Below are 19,543 nucleotides of genomic sequence, written 5' to 3'. Positions count from 1 at the left end.
CAGCGCTCTATTGTAAGGACCCTGTACACAGTTCCCTATGGCTCACTGATTAATTGTGATCATTACTATGATGGCGTAATTCCTCCCCGCCATCCTCGACCACAGAAGGAGCTGCAATAATCTGTATCTTCCCTGAATAGGAGTGCAGTATGGTTTCAGTGACTTAAATGCTAATTTGCGGCCCACCCTCTGGGGGGATCATGAACTTCATGGCGGGGAGCAGAGCCCGGCCTTCACTCCTTCCCTTTGTGTCGTCTGAGCCTAAATCTCACTGGTATTGTCTGCCACAATAAACTGTCAATAAAAGGAGCGTCTGATTCCCCGAGGGGGCACGGCCGCAATGGACGGTGAATAGGTCCCCCGTGGACCACAGATAGACTCAGTCCACTGTCGGCTGTTTTTTTTCTCCTAATGTGGCATTTAGACTTTTCTAGTCCAGCCGCTCTACCTCCCCAATTGTCTTTGGAGAATAGGATGTGTGCGACCGCTCCTATGACAAATCTCCAGGTAACCGGCTCGGAGATGAATAGATGATGTCAGCTAGTAAATACAGCGGCTTGTGGCATGCCGAGCTTCAAAAAACAAGCCAAAAAAATGCCCATGAATGACCCGTCGGGAGGGCCGGCCTGATTACTGCCGCCACTCCGGATGTTAACTGTTTCGCTGATTTTCAGACCATGATATGTGATTTGGAAGGAGTCTGGGGCTCATTAGGGAGAGCCGATGGTGCTGATTTATGGGGGAAAAGTCTGAATATTACATCTCTGGAAGCTGCGGCTGCCTCTCTAGTGCCACCTATTCCATCTGTACACAGCTGGAAACTACCCTGGAACAGCTGCCTACAGGTGGGCGATGGTTTGACGTAGTGGTGTTAGTCAGGTAGCAAGTGCAACGCTGCTACCCGGCGTGGCCATCCTATCTCAGCCACCTGTCAAACCAGCGCTACGTTCGCTGGGCACTGCATGAAGTGTGCCTTCTGACACACACACACGGCTCTGCTACATTAAAGAGTCACTCCATCAAAATATCCTCTTTCTATATTGAAATCATCATATTATACAGCACTGTGTACTTTCAGTTGCTCATTTTTCCCTTCTACTTAATTAATTCTTCCCTTTTCCATTAGGTCTATGACACCACATGATTTTAAACGGACGAACTGAATCCTTCTAAACTATGTAGAAACAGGAGGTCAATGTTCCCTGTATAACTGATAAGTCACTACAAGAGTGCCTGGCAGGGGGAGGTGGTCAAAGGTGGGTCAGGCCTTAAAGAGGGGGATGATAAATGCAGGGACAAGAGACTTCCTGTTTCTACATAGAGTATTGAAAAGAGAAGAATTAGCTGGGTAGAAAGGCAAATTGAGCAATTGTAAGAACACAGTGCTATGTAATATGATGACAGTAGTATATTAAGAGGATTAAAACCCTGATGGGAGAAGTGCTTCTTTTAGAACCTGTCAGTCTGGCTCTCCTGTTCCAAAATGCTGTTTGCACATAGAACTTCACTGTACTAAGTGTGGCAAACAGATCTGCTGCTCTACAGTGCTGGAAAGCACACCTAGCTCTGCGTTCCAAGATATCAGCCTGCCAATCCAGCTCTGCTTTCCAAGGTGCTGTCCGCACACTCAGTTCTGCTACATTTGGAGCCTGTCTGCCAATCCGACTCTGCTCCTACAAAGTGCCTAGACCCATCTCTGCTCCGCCATTCTACGTGCATCCGGTTATCTTGTTTCTCTGCACCACCATCTCCGATTCAAGCAGTTCATCCAGATCTGTGGCGTTGCGAGTTAACCTCACCAGGTGAGCCCATGACATAGTGGTAGTCTCCAGCTAATGGTGCAGTAGACTTGTGTGACAAAACAAAAAAAGGAGAATCTACAAATGAAGGTGATCTCAGACACTGCATTTCTATGGAGCCGAGAGACTTTGTGAATAAGTAACTGCCCTGAGCCGCAAAAAAGGTTGCTGACCAATACTAAGGAGAAGATACAGGCCGCGGAACAAGATTTACCTCCTGGAAGGTACAGTATATGTCTGCACCCAGCGGAGGCCGCCATCTTTGACAACACTAGTCCTAAAAAGGGACTTCTAGGATCCAAAAGCAATGAAACCATTGACTATATCTTCAGCTTCGTGCCGTATGGAAATTTCTATCCACTAGTCAAAGATTTCTTGTCCTTGAAGAAAGTCTGGCTGGACAGAGAGTAAATAATTAGCGCAGACCCCCACAGATCTTCGTGGCCATTAGCAGCCTGTCTGCCCCCTGCAGGTATCTCGGGGTGGAAGGTTCTGCAATGGTGCAGCCGAGATGATACAGCTAATGTATGAAAATATATTCTCGTCAATATCGTGCAAGCAGCTAAAGAGCCGGAGCATGAATGCATTCATGAGGCCGATGGATCCGGCTATTGATGATCCGGCTCAAGGTGAGAGAGGGCGCAACTTCACGGTCATTCACAAAGCCGCCCGCCATCTGTCTTCCCAGAAACCTTAATGTGAGACTAATAGGGTCAGAATGTTACAAGCAAATCGGATTTATCAGTTCTCCTTTGCCGGGCGCGATCGATACCCTGCGTACCACCGACATGAAGAGCAGTGCATCACACGGTCGTCATGTCAGGCCCGGTGTTCATTAGCAGCTGTCAATAACTGGAACGTAGCACTCGCACCTGCAGAGACGCTTCGGCTGCTGCAGAAGGACCTGTAATATTGGAACCCCCCTAGTCCTAATGTGAGAGGTCCGCAGTATGCCCATGATTACAGCTCCTATGGGAACCTGTCCAGCCTCTCCTAAGCTATATCTGGTTACAGGACAGTCAGGTGTTGTCTGTCTTAGGTACCTAAGCGATGAAGCAATAATCAGAGAGACACACGCTCGTTATCCGTCCAAATAGTCTCTGTTTATTTGGGGGGGGGGGTAGGGTGTTGGTTTATAGCACAAGATCAAAGGGAAATGAGACATTACACAATAATCTGGCATGAATATGAGTTATACAATAGTATGTCAAACACATCCTGGGATATGACATAAATTGCATAAGAATGCTCTGGTTCTGAGATTTTGGCTGAACATTCAGGATTTTTGGGTGGATAAGGACAAAAACCGACATATATCGTTAATCTAGGGACAAACAACCAATGTACTTGACATTTCTAAGAAATATTTACCACTGTTATGTGGAATGTCCGGGAAATTGTCTACCCGTAGTCAGATGATAACTAAAAACATATGACCTCTTGCAGAACCAATATTCAGTAATTCCTATTTTATTCAGAATGGAGATTAACCATTTCTTTAACAGGTGACTACTGATATAGCTTTTATGATTGCAGGTTGTCAGAAATAACTAACAATCGTCGTCTTAAAGGAGCCTTCCAGGCAGAACTGACCCCTGCTGGAGGCAGAGCATGACGATCGGAGTAATGTGGTGATCACAACCAAGTTACTGACTCGCTCTCTGCTCCTTTTATTCCTGTTTTGGGCATTTTTTATTTTTCATCTGATGCTCTTCCCCTCCTTTTTCTTACCAGAAACGCAAACGTACATCTACTTTTTTTTCCCCTTTCATCATTGATCTCCCTGTGTTTCTCTTGCTGCTGTTAGCTCGGATAAAGGCAGTCTCCACGATTGACAGCCCTGTTGCCTGCAGGCTTGCGTTTCACCAGATGTGGGGTTACACTTTTTTTTTTTTTTTAAAGTGTCAATTTTTGGGAAAGTGGGAATTTGCAGTGAGTCCTGATGTCTGCCTGATGGCAATGATATATCCTCTCCAGATCCATACAGTCGATGCAGACTACTGTCACCTCTCCTCTCCATTCTTCGTTGCCTATGATCTCTCCTTTCCAGATTAGGACAATCGATGTAGACTACTGTCACCTATCCTCTCCAGATCTGGACAATCGATGCAGACTACTGTCATTGCTCCTCTCCGTTCTTCGTTGCCTATGATCTCTCCTCTCCAGATTCGGACAGTCAATGCAGACTGTCACCTATCCTCTCCCGTTCCGGACAATCGATGCAGACTACTGTCGCCTATCCTCTCCAGATCTGGACAATCGATACAGACTACTGTCACTGCGTCTCTCTGTTCTTCGTTGCCTATGATCTCTCCTCTCCAGATCCAGACAGTCGATGAAGACTACTGTCACCTATCTTCTCCCGATCTGGACAATCTATGCAGACTAATGTCACCTATCCTCTCCAGATCTGGACAATCGATGCAGACTACTGTCATTGCGTCTCTCCATTCTTCGTTGCCTATGATCTCTCCAGATCCAGACAATTGATGCAGACTACTGTCACCTATCCTCTCCAGAGCTGGACAATCGATGCAGACTACTGTCACTGCTCCTCTCTGTTCTTTGTCCTGGCATAGTTTTTGCGCTCTTCTATGGATCGTTTCTAGTTAATCCCTACAATCAAGATGTGATCTGGAGTGAAATAAAGGGCCCTGTCTAATTTTTTTTTTCTTGCACCCTCTTCTCCATTGCATGCAGCATTTACTGGTCTATTCAATGCATACACCCCGGAGACTCATATCGGATGAAGTACTAATACTCACAGAATGGCCATATGTGACCCACACCCAGTAATATAGGTGTTTAAAGTGTTTCACAATCTGATGATTATTATTCTCATGTGTTGCAGGTTACAGACCACGCGACGACAGCCCTACTGCATTACCAGCTGCCACAGATGCCCGACGTGGTTGTGCGGTCTTTTATGGTGAGTACTGGTACTGGCCCATGTTATACACTGAAAAAAGTAAAAATAGCTCAGCAGAGATGACGGTACTATTATAAACTAATAGGTAATGTTTAATAATGAATATCCATTGTGATACCTATACATTGGACTATGAAGTGGACTGATCGCCAGGATACACAAGAAGAAAAAAGGAAGGAACGATCATACAGCCCAAAAATTGAATAAAAATGTAAGCACTTTATTATCATAGTCAAAATAGATGAAAAGGGAGAAATCCATGCATATGTGCAGTACAACAGAATGCAGGACACACAGTGTAATGCATGCTTCGCGTCTGCCTGACGAAGGCAGGAACAAAACGCGCGTCACAGTGTGTATCCTGGAATCTGTTGTACTGCACATATGCACTGATTTCTCCCTTTTCATCTATTTTGATATAACTATGATAATAAAGTGCTTACATTTTTATTCACTTTTGGGCTGTATGATCATTATCTCCTTTTTTCTTTTTCTACACTTGCAGAATGGGTAAGTCTGGCATGTGTTTAGATGATAGTTTGGCACTTGCCCAGCGTTCCACTGTCCTAGACTCTTGCAGAAGATCATCGTGAATTAAGACACATGCCCTAAAACCATGGCGCGGATAGCAGAATGCCAGCACGTACAGATCTGTGCTTCTCCGTCTTATTGAGGAGCAGTTAACATTGTGTGCCCATCTGGATCAGTCCAGAATGTCCGTTAATCTGACACTTTCATTGTCCCTGGATTATCCGGAGATATGGACCGGTTGTAGGGTGCTAGTCTTGTTCCGGGATATCATGATTTTTTTTTTAAATTTTACACCTGTCACTCTGCCAGGTCCTGGCCGTGAATTCCCTTGTCACAGGGAAGCCCAATGGCATTGCCTACACAGCATGTTATACTGCATTGCATGAGCAGACTGCTTCCTCTCATCTCTCGCATCCCAATGGTTCCAGATTCAGTCTGACAGGTGGAAAGTTCTCATGATCTCCGAAGTCCTGTGACACACTCAGCACCAGGTTACTCTATACACTCACCAGGAGGAGGGAGAGGGGCGATTGATCGGCTTCAGCTTCAGCTGAGATCCTTTTCCAAACAGTCTGATAGTTGCTCAATAAAAATGCTAATAACCTGGACCTTTTAGAGGAGCAGCAGAGCTCACTGACTGTAAGAACATCATAATTACCCCAGTATTACTCTATGGTCAAGTGCGGGACAAGCTTTGGTGTCAAGCTCACTACCTTCCTCCAACCGGACACCTAGCAATTTTAAGCAATATGTGGTGCTCCTCAGCTCTGTGTACGTGAGACAGTTACGATCAACTTTTGCTTTACAATGAGCCTTGGATGATTGGAGTGATATGTGATCTACACTGGAGCACTCAGTTGTGTGAAAGTGTTCGCCCCCCTTCCTGATTTCATATTCTTTTGCATGTTTGTCACACTTAAATGTTTCAGATCACCAAACAAATGTAAATATTAGACAGAGATAACACAAGTAAAGTCAAAATGCAGTTTATAAATGAAGGTCTTTATTATTAAGGGAAAAAGGAATCCAAACCTACAGTGCCTTGTGTAAAAAAAGTGATTGCCCCTAAAGCTAATAACTGGTTGGGCCGCCCTTAGTAGCAACAACTGCAGTCAAGCATTTGCAATAACTGGCAATTAGTCTTTTACAAAGCTCTGGAAGAATTTTGGCCCATTCGTCTTTGCAGAATTGTTGTAACTCGGCCACATTGGAGGATTTCCAAGCATGAACCGCCTATTTAAGGTTATGTCACAGCATCTTAATCGGATTAAGGTCAGGACTTTGACTAGGCCACTCCAAAGTCTTAATTTTGTTTTTCTTTAGCCATTCAGAGGAGGACTTGGTTGTGTGTTTTGGATCACTGTCTTGCTGCATAACACAAATAAGCTTCAGCTTGAGGTCACGAACAGACGTCCGGAAATTCTCCTTCAGAATTTTTTGGTAGACAGTAGAATTCATGGTTCCATTTACCACAGCAAGTCTTCCAGGTCCTGAAGCTGCAAAACCGCCCCAGACCATCACACTACCACCACCACCATATTTTACTGTTGGTATGATGTTCCTTTTCTGAAATGCTGTGTTACTGTTACACCAGATGTAATGGGACATCACCTTTCAAAAACTTTTTTTTTTGTCGGTCCCCAGGTTATTCTCCCAAAAGTCTTGGGGATCATCAATATGTTTTCTTGCAAAAGTGAGACAAGCCTTTATGTTCTTATTGCTCAGCAGTGGTGTTTGTTTTGGAACTCTGCCACGCAGGCCATTTTTGCACAGTCTTTCTTATGGTGGAGTCATGAACATTGACCTTAACTGAGGCAAGTGAGGCTACAGTTCTTTGGATGTTGTGGCATCTTTTGTGACCTCTTGGGTGAGTTGTCGCTGTGGTCTTGGGGTAATTTTGGTTGGCCGGCCACTTCTGGGAAGGTTCACCACTGTTCTATGTTTTCGCCATTTGTGGATAATGGCTCTTACTGTCGTTCGCTTGAGTCCCAAAGCTTTAAAAATGGTCTTTAACCTTTTTCAGACTGATCGATGTCAATTACTTTTTCTCATTTGTTCTAGAATTTCTTTGGATTGCAGCATGATAATCTAGCTTTTGAGGATCTTTTGGTCTACTTCACTTTTTCAGGCATGTCCTATTTAAGTAATTTCTTGCTTGAGAACACGTGTGGCAGTAATCAGGCCTGGTTGTGGGTAGAGAAATTGAACTCCGCTTCCCAAAGATGTGATAAACAACAGTTAATTTATATTTTTGAGGTGGGGGGAAATCACTTTTTCACACAGGGCCCTGTAGGTTTGGATTTCTTTTTTCCTTAATAGTAGACCTTCATTTAAAAATGCATTTTGTGTTCACTTGTGTTATCTTTGTTTAATATTGAAATTTGTTGATCTGAGACATTTAAATGTGACAAACATGTAAAGAATGGAAAATCAGGAAGGGGGCAAAGACTTTTTCACACAACTGTACTTAAGCTGCTATGTTCCTAAGATTTAATGGGAAGGCTAGCACCACCAGCAGCACTAGTCTTTCTGTGTAAATGAGGACAGCAGGACAGAGCAATTGGGCATAATGGATGGAGCAAAGTAACTGTGCCCAGCCAATCTACCTAGAACACACCGCCAGCCAGTATCATCCGAATCCCAAATAGTACATATGGCCCTCAAGCTGACAGACTACATACGTTACCTCCTAAATAAGTATGTAGACCCCGGGACAGACCTCAACCCTAACATCAGGCTAGAGTAGACCCCTAAAAATGGAAAGCTCTATATCAGACCGCCATGAAATTATAAACCCTAGATCAAGCCTGACCCCGAAGTGTGTCAGTATGAGTATCTATAAAACCTTACCATCCGCTCCTTGTGCCGTCCCTGGACCTGGGGTACCTCCTGACGCTGCAGTGCATGCCTCCTCATGTCACCACACCGCTGGTTGGGTACCAGTCGGGCAGCAGCCATATGCACCACCAATTCTTATAATAGGCTGTGGATATTGGCAACCACTCATGCCGCATCTTTAGGCCTCTGCCTTGTAAAGTGGTCATCATGTTCGCTATCATTTTGATCTTGGGTCTCCAGAATGTTTTGGCGGCTGGTTTCATTCCTGTTAAAGATGTACAAGATGTAATTTCCACAAAAGCCCAAAGGCAAAATCATGTGAAGCTGGCTGTATAAAAACAAACACCACTGTGTGACCATTGTGTGTTTGACTGAAATGTTTCTTTGGATCATAGTCAACCAAAATTTGGGGAAAATTTCAGACCAGACCATTCATGGTGGCTGGCTGGAGAATGGTCATGCAGGAAGAATCTTCTCTGTTGGTCTCTCATTATAACGAGCCCATGAAGCCATGACTTAGGGGCTGCACCGTGCACCTTAAGTGTTTTGTTTTTCGTAAAGTTAGATATTGACAGCTTCTGCGGGGAAGGAGCTCGCCTGAACACAGACAAACGTACATCCCGGGCGGCCGCCCATCCCTCATTCTCTCCTCCTGTATTGATTGAAGGAAGAAATATTGAGTATGTAACTGTTTAGCCTCTCCTAAGTTTTTATTTACCCACCGATCACGCCAGTCTCATTTTCACAAAACCTGTCAAAGAATTTCAGAGGGATGCGTTCCTTCTGTATAATCCGCAGAATGAGGCGCCAGCACCCGCTCATTCATCAGCAGGAAGACGTCTTGGACACACTGGTTACTGTGGGAACAGCAGCCTAATGCCGAAGACATAAATCTAGGAAAATGTCATTTTCTGCTAAAAATCCTCCCTCCCTTCTTCATTCCTCTGGACATGCAGGGCCAGCATGGCAGGAACAACACAACTGATTCCTTACGGAGCAGACACTTGGATCTACCAGAGGTTAAATAGCAAGCAATGATGCTCTGTGCACATACAATATAGTGCCACAGCATTGGACATCCTCTGTGGGGTACATGAAACAGAGGGAGACCCAAAATGATTGGCGTGGACCTATACCACTATGGCTACCTCCACTGAGTAGTCATAGTCAGAGACCCATACCGCTATGGCTATCTCCACTCATAAGTCATAGTCCAAGAGACCAATACCACTATGGCTATCTCCGCTCATAAGTCATAGTCCAAGAGACCTATACCGCTATTGCTATCTCTGTTCATAAGTCATAGTCCAAGAGACCCATACCGCTATGGTTATCTCCGCTCATAAGTGATAGTCCAAGAGACCAATAACGTTATGGCTATCTCCGCTCATAAGTCATAGTGCAAGAGACTCATACCACAATGCTACCTCCACTGTGTAGTCATAGTCCAAGAGACCCATACCGCTATGGCTATCTCCACTCATAAGTCATAGTCCAAGAGACCTATACCGCTATTGCTATCTCTGTTCAGAAGTCGTAGTCCAAGAGACCCATACCGCTATGGTTATCTCCGCTCATAAGTGATAGCCATAGCGTTATTGGTCTCTTGGACTATCTCCGCTCATAAGTCATAGTCCAAGAGACCCTTACCACAATGGCTACCTCCACTGCGTAGTCATAGTCCAATAGACCCATACCACTATGGCTACCTCTGCTCCGAAGTCATAGTCCAAGAGACCCGATGGCTACCTCTACTCCGCAGTCATAGTCCATTAGGTGGATGAAAAATCTGATTAATGCTGCAGGCTTATATGGGGTAACATGACTTCTGCCCAGCTGCCGTCTACCTTCTCTACTGGCAGGCTGTTGCCTATTCTTCTGAGCCAAGTCTGACTATCTAATTCCCCGGCAGGGAACTTCAGGCCTGTGGGACGTTTATGGCCCTCAATGACCTTTTTTTATCCAGGCCCACGCCCGTGTAGATTCCCGGTGACCGCTGTGCTTGGGCCGGCTCCTGTGTTTTGATAGCCGGCGGCCCATCAATTTCTTCTTGCTCTGTGAGCACACGTATGCTGCGTTCACTACTGAACACCGAGGCGCATGCAATGAAACACTATGTCCTGACTTCAGTGCCAGCCTCAGAATGTACTTTGTGGGTAGAGGTGGCGCACAGTTTGTGTGGCCCCAAAAGGATGAATTCAATGTCCAAATGGCCCTTTCTCAGAAAAAAAGATTGCCCACCCCTGATCTAATTACTAGGGACTTACTGCCTAGAAACCAATGTCTGTACATGGGGAAGTCAAGCAGTAGATTTCTATTAACTGGGTCCTATGAATCACATTTGGGTCCTGTACTCTTGGCAGCAAAATGACAAACCATGACAGGGCCTTCTCTAGGTGTTATTATTCAGATATATGTTACAAAAAAACACAATTTTAATTTTTATTCCATTCCCATTGACACCGCCCCCTTAAAACATTGCAGTACATAATTCATAGCCTTGTCTCTTCGTAGACTATTTTTGGTGCGTATGATGTTTTTTTGTGCATTACGTAAAGTTTCCACGCCATATGGGATGCTGCTTTTAGGATAGCTGAGCCTTGGAGGAAAGAAAATATAATTTCTGACTCTTTTTTTTTTTTTATTATAAATCCGCTTTCATTTGACCTTGTAACAATAAAACTCCTGAGCGGTAGTTTGCACAGTGGCTGTTGTGAAATCAGCATGTCTGGCCTGGGCCTGGGCCAGAACGTGTCATCTCGTCACCCAGAGCATTAAACATGACAGCTAGGATGACATTTTTGATTTCTTCTCTCTCTACCCCTCCCCCCACCTCTTCTTCCCTTTTGCAGACCTGGTTAAGAAGTTATATCAAGCTGTTCCAGGCTCCGTGCCAACGCTGCGGAAAGTTCTTGCAGGACGGTCTGCCACCCACATGGAGGGATTTCCGCACTTTAGAGGCTTTCCATGATACCTGCCGGCAGTAGCACAGAGGGGAGCGGTCTATGGTGTTGCTCTAGTGCTTAATTTATTGCACGTACCCCTTTTTTTTGGGGGGGGGGGGGGACGGGACTAAGATGAAGATATTTGAAGATTCCTGGGGCTGAGAACCTTTGGACCCTGCACAGATGAGACATACAACCCTTCACTAGAAGCTATTAATCCTGCGCTTTGGGCACCGCTCTGACATTTGGAAACTACTCAGACATTGGGCCCAAGGGGTATCGAGAATTTGATGATTTTTACATCTCCAGCTTGAGAAAAAAAAGTGAAAACCTTGGCTTTTCCGTCGCTGAATGCTTGTTGATATTTTATACAAAAAAAACTCAATATACTGCGACCAATTTTGTTCTGGTTTTTTTTATTAAAATATATATATTTTCCAGTTTTCAATAAAACAAATTATGGGGATTTTTGTAATATGGATGGGTTAAGATATTAAAGTAGAAAGCATTTGGGCCAAATATTGGGATAATCTTGGGCTTTGCTCTTCATGTTCGTGTCGGGCAGTCGCTGAGGGTGCATTCCCCGGACCCCATAGAGCAGTGATTGCCAATCCCTGTCCCCACGGCCCCCAACACGTCATGTTTTCAGGATTTCCTTAGTATTACACAGGAGATGGAATTATTATTATTAAGGCATCCGAGACTGCCACAGGTTCTCTTACCTGTGTAATACTAAGGAATTCCTGAAAACATGATGTGTTGGGGGCCGGGAGGACCAGGGTTCGGGAATCACTGCTGAAGAGCACAAATGCACAAAGTGTCTTAGATCTTCTGGATCCTTAGAGGAGTAAATCCTGATGAATAGTGCATGATGGTCCTATTGCGTAGCAGATCAACATTTATTTTTTTAATATCATTTTACCTATTGACTGGATAAAAACATGGTGGCTCAATATATGAATGTAGCAGCATGAGCAATAGTGATGTCCCTGCTTACTGGTCATCTTCCCCAATGGCCACCCATGACTGACATGATGTCCCACCAGAACCCTGCCTAAGGCCGGGGTCCCACTTGCGAGTGTGATGCGAGAAACTCGTGTGAGTCTCTCGCCTCAATACCCGGCACTGCCGCTAGCAATCGCACTGGAGCGTTCCACTGCATAGAAATACATACAGCCGCACGCTCCGGTCCCGAATGTCGGCGGCAGTGCCGGGTATTGAGGCGGGAGACTCTTATCACACTTAAGTGTGACCCAGGCCTAAAGCTACAACTATAGGGGTCCCCGATCCGATGGGAGCTGATGGTCGTCATTGCAGGAAGCCGCTGGTGGCGACAGCGAGGCTACTAACATCCTAGAATTCTGTCCTCTTCTTTAAATCTCTGTGCAATTCCTCTGCAGTCATTTCTCCCTCTGTTGAGGGTCCTCTAGGAGAGAAAATCTGCGCTCTAATGACTCCTCCGCCCCCAAATGGGTTCATGGAAAGATCACAAAAACAGGAAGTTTTGTCTGTGTGTTGAGATAATTAGCAACTGCAGCAACGCCTCGGTCCATCTCCATCCTGATGAAGATCTTACAGCTGCAAAAAAAATTAGTGTTACAAAGAGTTAGTTGGTGATTTAGGTGCTTGCTGTCAGTGAATCACAGCACTCTTACCCTACAAGCCTTTTGTGAATGAATACACGTCGTAGCTGAGGGATTGTGACACTATATCCCGGCCGGACAATCCAGACATTGGACACAAGAGAAGCAATCCTGCAAAATCTTCCGTCAGTCTGTCTTCTGACCTGATCTGAGTTTGTAACAATATATCAGTCCGGAGTGTCGATATCACAGAGGATTATCTAGACTGGACGGAATTTCAGAAAACCCTCTGTCTCTCTGTATTTGTTACTAAACTTGGTTCTAGATTAGACGATCATCTGTGAGCTCAACACTCTGGACAAATACAATGTATCCATGCAAAATTAAATGTCCGTCCGGTGTCCAGGCTGTTGACATCATATAGGATTGTCGAATCTGGACCCAATTTTAGGAAATCCTCTGTCTCTTTTCTGATCTAAAGCTTGTTACATTTTATTTGCACTGATACAAAGTATCATTCTGGAGTATTCAGCTCACAGAGGATTGTCTACTGGAAACAGATTGCACAAAGCCATTTGGGAGTCTTTCCCCTGATTTGATCTTGGTTTTGTAACAATGTATCATTGCAGGTAAAATGAATCAGTCTGGAGTGTTCAGCTCACAGAGGATTGTCTATACAGGAAGTAGACTCACGAATGGCTTTGTGCAAACTTTCTCCTGATTTGATCTTGGTTTGTAACAATGTATCATTGCAAGTAAAATGAATCAGTCTGGAGTGTTCGGCTCACACAGGATCTCCTGACTTATTTACTCTCACTGATACATTGTAACACACTTTCAGATAAGGAGACAGATGGAATTGGCTTCAGATTAGACAATCCTCTGTGTATTATTCCAGCGTATTGAGCTCATAGATTACTGTGTGATTTAGATCCAGTTTTAGAAAACCCTCTGTGAGTTTGAATCATTGCAAGCAAAATGTAACAAGAAACAAAGCCGGAGAGTCATACGGGGTTTGCTGAAATTCTATCCGTACTAGAAAATCCTCTGTGAGCTCAACACTTGTGCAGATACATTATTATAAACTCTGATCCTATCAGGAGAAAGTCTCACAAAAGTTTTTCAGGATTGTTTCTCTTCAGTCCAATGTCCAGGCCGTTTAGCTCACAGAGGGTTGTGTAGACTGGGTACAGTTGTGACACATCCGCCGCAGTCAGGTCAGTTTTCTGCCTCTGGATGGGTGCTGCAGTGGATTTTGGGTGGAGTTTTCCTTTAAGGCCTGTTCTCTAGGAATCTGTAGACCGCAGCACGTTTTGTGGAGGATATCTAGGAGGTATTAATTATATATATATGGGGCTCGCTCCTTCTCGCTGATGTGGCCTGCAGAGCTTTTAGTGCTTGGCCGTTTCACCTGCAGCAGTCTGGCGTCAGTCTGCTGCGGGGAACCTCGGGTGGAGGACTCGCTCCGTCCCATTGTTCGGCTCTCCGTACCGGGTGACATCTTGGCCTGCGCTGCAAGCAAACCATTAAGCTTAAAAGGCAGGTGGATCGTGTCCTGAAGAAGGCAGGCGATGGCTGAAAATCACTATCGATCTCCCTTACCACACAATTACCTTCCTTACTTTACTTTATGACAGTTCCTGGACTGATTTAACCCTTTTTTGACCATTAACCCGTGAGCGAGGTATAGCAGCTAGAACCGAAATGTGAAGACCTCGCATCAAGTAATACATCTGTAAGAAGATCTATTGGTATGGTCGGTGTGCAACACAGTGCTAAAATGACAGACATTGTAGAAAAGGGTCACAGTAAGAAACCCACGCAATTTCAGTCCATGAACCTCAGAGAAGTCAATGGAACATGATGCTTTAGTCAGGTGACGGATACTGTTGCACATTGACAGCGTCCCACCATGCACCATAGCGGATTATCACAGTACGTCATCCACGCGTTTCATGTCACATACAAGTGGCGGCTTACATACGAGAGTGCTACTCTCACACAAGGGTTTTGTGACTCGTGTCTTTTTCTAGGGGGTGTAAGGCAAGTTGGCGTTGGTTGTTGGCTTCTGCATTTGATGCAGGGGACGGTCACATGAACTGGTCAACGCTTTTCATGTCAAACAACCAACTCCCCAAAGAAGTCACTGTGACATTGTAATAGTGAAGGTATACACCTTTAATGATACTGTCATGTTGTATATAGATCGATAAGGTTATGATATGTCACGTCCACGCACTTTAGCCTCTACAATATGTCAACTTCCCATTCCTTATAAATATTAATAAAGAGTACCACTGACTTTTTTTCTCTTAACGCCTTAGTTGTGGCTCTTTTCACTATGCGTTCTGCCGCAGGGACAAGAGAGGCAAAACCCACGGCTTTTATGTCACCGGATGGCTCCTTAAAGGGGTTTTCCAGGGTAGAAGCATAACACCGGTCTGCAGGTCATTGCTGGTACTGCAGAAGATTTCAATTGAAGTGAATGGGAGTAAGCAGCAATAACCACTCGTTACCTGAACATACGGGTGGTGCAATATTTCTTTTTCATATATAGAAAGCAGCCTTGGCTTTCTAATCCTAAGGGGATGTACATAAAATTAAGGAAAGCTAGTCCTATTACCGTGACACATCGCGTTCGTGGATGGCAGCGGTGCTGGTTCTGAGCTCCAAACTCTGCTGAAAAATCAGTTGAGTTCCTGTTACTGTCAACTCCTGTGTTCTCACTTCAATGTCAATACTGTACACATGTACGAGGTTTGTTTAACCTGTGCCCCCTGGGAGCCCCCCAGTCCCCTCTCCAATCATGCATTTTTCATGGCCGTTTGCCGCTGTTACTCGGTTCACCTCAGAAGCTCATATTGATCAAGACATAGAAAAACAATGCAATTTCCTCCTCAAGGCCTTCTGTCAGCTGCCGCGCTTCCTCCAGGGCCCCCTTTAGGGCTCCGCATCCATTTATAGGAAAAAGTTTTCAAATCCATCCAACAATGAGGATCAAAACATTCTCCAAAATTCTGCTGAAGCGTAACATTTACGAGCTGCGTGTTATGTAGTAACAGAGCATGAAAAATGTCAATACAGGTCACCTGCAGTCCTATGTAACACCACATATTAGACAGTGATAACTTGTACAGATAATGTAGTAGATGTCACCAGCAGTCCTATGTAATAATACAGATAATGCAGTGATAACCAAGTACAAATAATGTAGTAGATGTCACCTGCAGTCCTATGTAAGAGCACAGTATAGCAGATTAGTTAGGTTTTAAGTATATACCATCCTTCTGTTGCCCTAGCAGTATGATTAGTATGGGTGTGGAGAGTCTGCTTCTCCTCCTTTCTTTAATTAAACCTCTTGCTGAAAATTAAAACTGTACAAGTCTAAAAAAAAAAAATATTGATGACTGAAAAATGGAAGCGATCACTGATCAATGCGGAGAAGCCGAAGACTCAGCACTTCACTGATCCTTGCTGCATATTAAAGGTGCATCCATTATAGCTGCAATGCTCTGCATTGTAGGTGACCCGATTGTCCTGTCCGCCGAATGTCAGCGTCATTATCTTGTACCCAGAGTGTCAGCGTCATTATCTTGTACCCGGAGTGTCAGCGTCATTATACTGTACCCCGAATATCAGCCTCATTATCCCATACCCCCGAGTGTGAGCATCATTATCCTCTACCCCAAATATCAGCTTCATTATCCCGTACCCTGAGTGTCAGCGTCATTATCCTGTGCCCCAATTATCAGCGTCATTATCCCGTACCCAGAGTGTCAGTGTCATTATCCCATACCCCGAGTGTCAGCGTCATTATCCTGTGCCCCAAATATCAGCGTCATTATCCCATACCCCGAGTGTCAGCGTCATCCTGTGCCCCAAATATCAGCGTCATTATCCCGTACCCAGACTGTCAGTGTCATTATCCGGTGCCCCAAATATCAGCGTCATTATCCCGTACCCAGACTGTCAGTGTCATTATCCGGTGCCCCAAATAACAGCGTCATTATCCCGTACCCCAAATGCCAGCGTCATTATCCTGTACACCGAGTGTCAGCGTCTTTATCCTCTACCCCGAATATCAGCCTCATTATCCCATACCCTGAGTGTCAGCGTCATTATCCTGTACCCGGAGTGTCAGCGTCATTATCCCGTACCCGGAGTGTCAGCGTCATTATCCCGTACCCGGAGTGTCAGCGTCATTATCCCGTACCCGGAGTGTCAGCGTCATTATCCCGTACCTGGAGTGTCAGCGTCATTATACTGTACCCCGAATATCAGCCTCATTATCCCATACCCCCGAGTGTGAGCATCATTATCCTCTACCCCAAATATCAGCCTCATTATCCCGTACCCTGAGTGTCAGCGTCATTATCCTGTACCCCGAGTGTCAGCGTCATTAGCCCGTACCCAGACTGTCAGTGTCATTATCCTGTGCCCCAAATATCAGCGTCATTATCCCGTACCCCAAATGCCAGCGTCATTATCCTGTACACCGAGTGTCAGCGTCTTTATCCTCTACCCCGAATATCAGCCTCATTATCCCGTACCCTGAGTGTCAGCGTCATTATCCTGTGCCCCAATTATCAGCGTCATTATCCCATACCCAGAGTGTCAGTGTCATTATCCCATACCCCGAGTGTCAGCGTCATTATCCTGTGCCCCAAATATCAGCATCATTATCCCGTACCCAGAGTGTCAGCGTCATCCTGTGCCCCAAATATCAGCGTCATTATCCCGTACCCAGACTGTCAGTGTCATTATCCTGTGCCCCAAATAACAGCGTCATTATCCCGTACCCCAAATGCCAGCGTCATTATCCTGTACACCGAGTGTCAGCATCATTATCCCGTACCCAGAGTGTCAGCGTCATTATCCTGTACCCAGAGTGTCAGCGTCATTATGCCGTACCCAGAGTGTCAGCGTCATTATCCCGTACCCAGAGTGTCAGCGTCATTAGCCCGTACCCAGAGTGTCAGCGTCATTATCCCGTACCCAGAGTTTCAGCGTCATTAGCCCGTACCCAGATTGTCAGCGTCATTATCCTGTGCCCCAAATATCAGCGTCATTATCCCGTACCCCAAAGCTAGCGTCATTATCTTGTACACCGAGTGTCAGCGTCTTTATCCCGTACCCTGAATATCAGCCTCATTATCCCGTACCCTGAGTGTCAGCGTCATTATCCTGTGCCCCAATTATCAGCGTCATTATCCCATACCCAGAGTGTCAGTGTCATTATCCCATACCCCGAGTGTCAGCGTCATTATCCTGTGCCCCAAATATCAGCATCATTATCCCGTACCCAGACTGTCAGTGTCATTATCCTGTGCCCCAAATAACAGCGTCATTATCCCGTACCCCAAATGACAGCGTCATTATCCTGTACACCGAGTGTCAGCGTCTTTATCCTCTACCCCGAATATCAGCCTCATTATCCCGTACCCTGAGTGTCAGCGTCATTATCCTGTGCCCCAATTATCAGCGTCATTATCCCATACCCAGAGTGTCAGTGTCATTATCCCATACCCCGAGTGTCAGCGTCATTATCCTGTGCCCCAAATATCAGCATCATTATCCCGTACCCAGAGTGTCAGCGTCATCCTGTGCCCCAAATATCAGCGTCATTATCCCGTACCCAGACTGTCAGTGTCATTATCCTGTGCCCCAAATAACAGCGTCATTATCCCGTACCCCAAATGCCAGCGTCATTATCCTGTACACCGAGTGTCAGCGTCATTATCCCGTACCCAGAGTGTCAGCGTCATTATCCCGTACCCAGAGTGTCAGCGTCATTATCCCGTACCCAGAGTGTCAGCGTCATTATCCCGTACCCAGAGTGTCAGCGTCATTAGCCCGTACCCAGAGTGTCAGCGTCATTATCCCGTACCCAGAGTTTCAGCGTCATTAGCCCGTACCCAGATTGTCAGCGTCATTATCCTGTGCCCCAAATATCAGCGTCATTATCCCGTACCCCAAAGCCAGCGTCATTATCCTGTACACCGAGTGTCAGCGTCTTTATCCCGTACCCTGAATATCAGCGTCATTATCCCGTACACCGAGCGCCGGTATTGATATGTCTTAAACCAGAGTGCCAGCAATGTTATCCCGTACCCCAAGTGTCAGCATCATTATCCTGTACCCCGAGTGTCAGCATCATCATCCCGTACCCCGAGTGTCAGCGTCAATATCCCGTACCCTGAATATCAGCGTCATTCTCCCGTACCCCGAGCGTCGGTATTGATATGTCTTAAACCAGAGTGCCAGCAATGTTATCACGTACACCTGTCGGCGTCATCCCGTACCCGAGTATCAGCGTCATTATTATCCCGTACCCCGAATATCAGCGTCATTATTATCCCGTACCCGAGTATCAGCGTCATTATTATCCCGTACCCCGAATATCAGCGTCATTATTATCCCGTACCCCGAGTATCAGCGTCATTATTATCCCGTACCCCGAGTATCGGCATCGATATGTCTGAAACCAGAATGCCAGCAATGTTATCCCGTACACCAAGTGTCGGCGTCATTGACTGTCTTGATGTGAAATATCACATCTGAATACAGAACCCGAGAACTGGGACCCCTGCAGTCCGCTTGCACCGCCACTTCTTAGTTTGGCTGTCAGAACTATGAAGATGAAAACTGTGTGTGGTTCTCCTCGTCATCTTGGCAGAGCTTACTCTTGACAATCTCCGTCACATCCTCACCCCATCCCATCAAAGCCAAGGAACAAGGTGACTTTATTGGACCAAAATAAACATAGCCATAAATAATTAATAAGAACAGAGCAGCCGTGTCCTCACCAAACCTCTCTAAAGGAGGAAGAAGAATGTAGAGATTTCTGGGACTTACAGTTCCACAGCTGTGGCTCTAAATGCTAAAGCTTAGAATGAAGAAAATAAGTATGATACACTG

The 19,543-nt window shown here is 45.4% G+C and overlaps 1 protein-coding gene across 2 annotated transcripts in view; it reads left to right on the top strand.

Annotated features, from left to right (window-relative positions):
* Nucleotides 1–14,941, top strand: part of MED27 (mediator complex subunit 27) — a 201,913-nt gene extending 186,972 nt beyond the window's left edge. For both annotated transcript variants that reach the window (XM_069747573.1, XM_069747574.1), the window contains 2 exons: nt 4,651–4,728; nt 10,950–14,941. In XM_069747573.1, coding sequence (XP_069603674.1) covers nt 4,651–4,728; nt 10,950–11,084 — 213 coding nt within the window. In that variant the 3' untranslated portion in view covers nt 11,085–14,941. The remainder of the gene's footprint in view (nt 1–4,650; nt 4,729–10,949) is intronic.
* Nucleotides 14,942–19,543: the final 4,602 nt, after the last annotated feature.

Source organism: Ranitomeya imitator, chromosome 2, assembly GCF_032444005.1.
Source record: "Ranitomeya imitator isolate aRanImi1 chromosome 2, aRanImi1.pri, whole genome shotgun sequence".
Taxonomy (NCBI): domain Eukaryota; kingdom Metazoa; phylum Chordata; class Amphibia; order Anura; family Dendrobatidae; genus Ranitomeya; species Ranitomeya imitator.
The sequence above is the reverse complement of the archived record's forward strand: the minus strand, read 5'-3'. Positions and strand labels throughout refer to the sequence as shown.